General features: G+C 36.8%; 1 protein-coding gene across 1 annotated transcript; it reads left to right on the top strand.

Annotated features, from left to right (window-relative positions):
- The first annotated feature begins 754 nt into the window (after positions 1 to 754).
- Positions 755 to 2,787, top strand: LOC132635512 (uncharacterized). The gene is made up of 2 exons (XM_060351943.1): positions 755 to 1,200; positions 2,051 to 2,787. The coding sequence occupies exons 1-2, from the start codon at positions 864 to 866 to the stop codon at positions 2,599 to 2,601; spliced, it is 888 nt and encodes a 295-aa protein (XP_060207926.1). The 5' UTR covers positions 755 to 863; the 3' UTR covers positions 2,602 to 2,787.
- Positions 2,788 to 3,395: the final 608 nt, after the last annotated feature.

Here is a 3,395-nt window from a genome sequence, read left to right as displayed (position 1 = left end):
GTCTATTAAGCACTTTTAATCCCATTGAATCTTTTAATATCAAACTCTAAATAGAAGTTTTGGCCAATGAAGGAAAAAGAGGGGCCTCAGTCTACTTTAGCTAAGTTAGGTAACTTATGTATAATGAACTCCGATGTAACGTTTAGCTAATATTATATATAAAGTCTATTCTATCCCCCCAAAAAAGGGTGGGACAGAAATGAAAATAGCACGGTTTGGCCTTTAAATGGGCAGTCTTTAATTTTTGTCCTTCAAAATCAAACTCATGTCTAATGGGGGCATGAGTTCTTTTAAAATCGGCGCATAATTTGTGGATATTTATATATAAAAAATGAGGTACTTCTTTTATAAGAAAAGAATAAAGAATTATAAGAAAGTTTTATCTTTGTTATAAAATTACACAACTTTGGACATTTGACAGCAGATGTCAAACTTCGAGTTTCGTTGCCAACTAGGGGATGTTAACATTTGATTCCGTTGTGATAAATAGTGATTTTAGGCCTTATACTATCTCATTAAACACACACATGACACAACTTTCAAATAATCTAGTTACTTTATAAATTTATGTTCCACAAAAAAAAAAAAATAATAGTCTTGAGAGACAAAAAGATCAGCACAAAACAGGGACAGAAGTGCAAATGACCCAAATCCTATTACATCTAAAATTGGGCCTTTAGCAAATACAAAAAAGCCCAATCCAAAATCCTCCACCGCCATTACAAATCTCTTTAGCCTTTCGGATCAACTCTTCACAATTCACATATATCCCAAAACCATACCCTTTTGTTTGGTCTCAACAGAAAAACACAAAAGAAAACCCTACTACCAAAACCGTTTTGTTTATCGCAAATCATCAATCAATGGCTGTGGAAACAGCAAACCAACGAAAAATCAAATGGGGAGAATTAGAAGACGATGCAGAGGACTTAGATTTCCTGTTACCACCGAAACAAGTATTTGGACCAGATTCAAATGGGGTAAAGAAAGTAGTGGAATACAAGTTTAATGATGAAGGTAACAAGGTGAAAATAACAACCACAACACGTATACGTAAGCTAGCTAATGCTAGGCTCAGTAAAGGTGCTATTGAGAGGAGGAATTGGCCTAAGTTTGGTGATGCTGTACATGAAGATGTTGGTGCTAGACTTACTATGGTTTCTACTGAGGAAATTATTCTTGAACGACCTACAGCTCCTGGTATACATCTAATCTCAATTCGGTGTTTTGGTTGTGATTTGTAATTCTGTGCTTAATTGTCAATTGGGTCGTTATTGCTTTGCTCTTTTGGCTGTGAATTCGTGTATTTTTTTAATCGATTTGTCTAATACTATATTTGTGTTATTATCTGGTTGTTGTGGGTTGCTTGTTACCGTTTGACTGCTGTAGCATGGTAATTATCTGGTTGTTGTAATAAAATGGGTAGTTGTTCCATCTCAAAGTTGTAAGGAGGGTTAAACTGTGTTATGGTGAATTAGGGGAAAAGGGGGGAACTTTGTTTGAAAAAGTTGTTAATTGGTTTAAGATGGAGACTGTCGTTGGGATGAATTTCCTCTTCTCTTTAGTTGGTTAGAAGGACAAAGGCGAGACACATGTGGAATGCAATCTTTTATGATGCAGAGCTTTTATATGTCTCATGTACATATTATTGGCTACTCGACCTCAGTAGTGAGAATGTGGGAGTTGCTATAAATTGTATGCATTCACCGTGATTCATCTCACTTCTGTTATGGAAAAAGAATGGATTTTGCAGCTGTGTTTGTGATCTCCTATTTAAGTGATGAGAAATGGAAAAAAATTTATATGCTTGTGGAATGCTGCCTGTGTAGCTATTTTAGTAATACTGCAAATCTTCTCTAGTAAAGAGATGGTATTGTTGCAACTATATCTCCTGTAGTGGGAGTATGAGAGTTGAGCACATTATTTCCAATCTTTTTGTGTTTTAGATGCGGTATATGTGTTTTAAGTGTCCAAGGATATGCATTAGTTGACTTGAGCTTTATTTAAAGTTTACCTAACTCTGTTATTGTGATCATGGAATGTTGTATAGGTTCCAACAAAGATGAAGCTAAAGCTAGTGGAGACTCATTGGCTCAAATTGGGAAAGCAGGGGCTGTTCTTATGGTTTGTAGAACCTGTGGTAAGAAGGGTGATCACTGGACATCAAAATGCCCTTTCAAGGATCTTGCTCAGCCAAGTGAAACCTTCATGGATAAGCCACCTTCAGCTGAAGCGCCTGCTGCTGGTGGGGCCGGTCCTCAAAAGAGTGCTTATGTTCCTCCGAGCATGAGAGGTGGTGCTGCAGAGAGAGCTGGTGGTGGCGGGACTGAGATGAGAAGAAGGAATGAAGAAAACTCTGTTAGGGTCACCAACCTTTCTGAGGACACTCGGGAGGCTGATTTGTTGGAGCTGTTCCGTCCCTTTGGTCATGTCAGCAGAGTGTATGTTGCCATTGATCAAAAGACGGGAATGAGCAGAGGATTTGGTTTTGTCAACTTTGTCAACAGAGAAGATGCCGATAAGGCTATAAACAAGCTCAATGGTTATGGTTATGACAATCTCATTCTTAGAGTTGAATGGGCTGCTCCAAGAGCTACTTAAGTGTTTCGGTCCTTGAACCAACACTGCGTTATTTAACCTTGCTGTGGGAACCAAAAAAAACATCCATTTTCTTTTGTGTCTGTGGTCTTGCAGTCTCTTGAACACTTTTTATTTTGAGTTCTTGTTCAATGAAGAATGTCGTCTATTAAGAAGTTTTGGAATATAAACGTTCGCCAGGTTTTTCAATTTTGTCTCTGGAAATTGGAATACTGTTTACCAGTTTGTAACTATTATGGATTAGGTGAGATATTGTGCTGCTAATTTCTTTATAGTTACAATTGTGGAACTGTTATTAGGGTATCTCCCACAATACCTTTCACCTATAGGCACTGTATTGATTTATTAACAAACTAAAAACTCATAATGGATAATTGCTGATTTTTTAAAACTTCCAATTTTCTTTTTTTGTTAAAAAAGTGCTTCACGAAACGTTGTTCATCCTTCTGAATGAAGCATGAAAAGAAAACAGCCAAAGGAGAAAATAAGCTGAAGTGGTGCTTGGTGGATCTGAGGCGTCGAATGCATTAATACTGACTGCATTAATGGGTGTACACTGGTTTTGGGATTTGGTGATGGTGGGTTTCATTTTTTGCATTTTCAGGTTCTTGATTTTGGATGTGCTTGTTTTAGTATGTGTATAAAGTTTTGATCTTTATTTGTTTGTTTAGATGATTCTTTTCTTTGGATATTTTGGTGGTTATACTTAGTCCTTAAATGGGTGTACATTGGTTTGCATTTTCATGTTCTTGATTTTGGTTTTGTCTGTGTTAGTGTGTGTATAAAGGTTTGATTTT

The sequence above is a fragment of the Lycium barbarum genome, chromosome 4 (assembly GCF_019175385.1).
Source record: "Lycium barbarum isolate Lr01 chromosome 4, ASM1917538v2, whole genome shotgun sequence".
Classification (NCBI taxonomy): Eukaryota; Viridiplantae; Streptophyta; class Magnoliopsida; order Solanales; family Solanaceae; genus Lycium; species Lycium barbarum.
Note: the sequence above shows the minus strand (reverse complement) of the source record. Positions and strands in the feature narration are given on the sequence as shown.

Excerpts from the sequence above, each read along its gene's own strand:
- LOC132635512 (XM_060351943.1), top strand. The coding sequence starts at position 864 with ATGGCTGTGGAAACAGCAAACCAACGAAAAATCAAATGGGGAGAATTA. Across the intron at positions 1,201-2,050 it reads TGAACGACCTACAGCTCCTG|GTTCCAACAAAGATGAAGCT; the intron begins GTATACATCTAA and ends AATGTTGTATAG.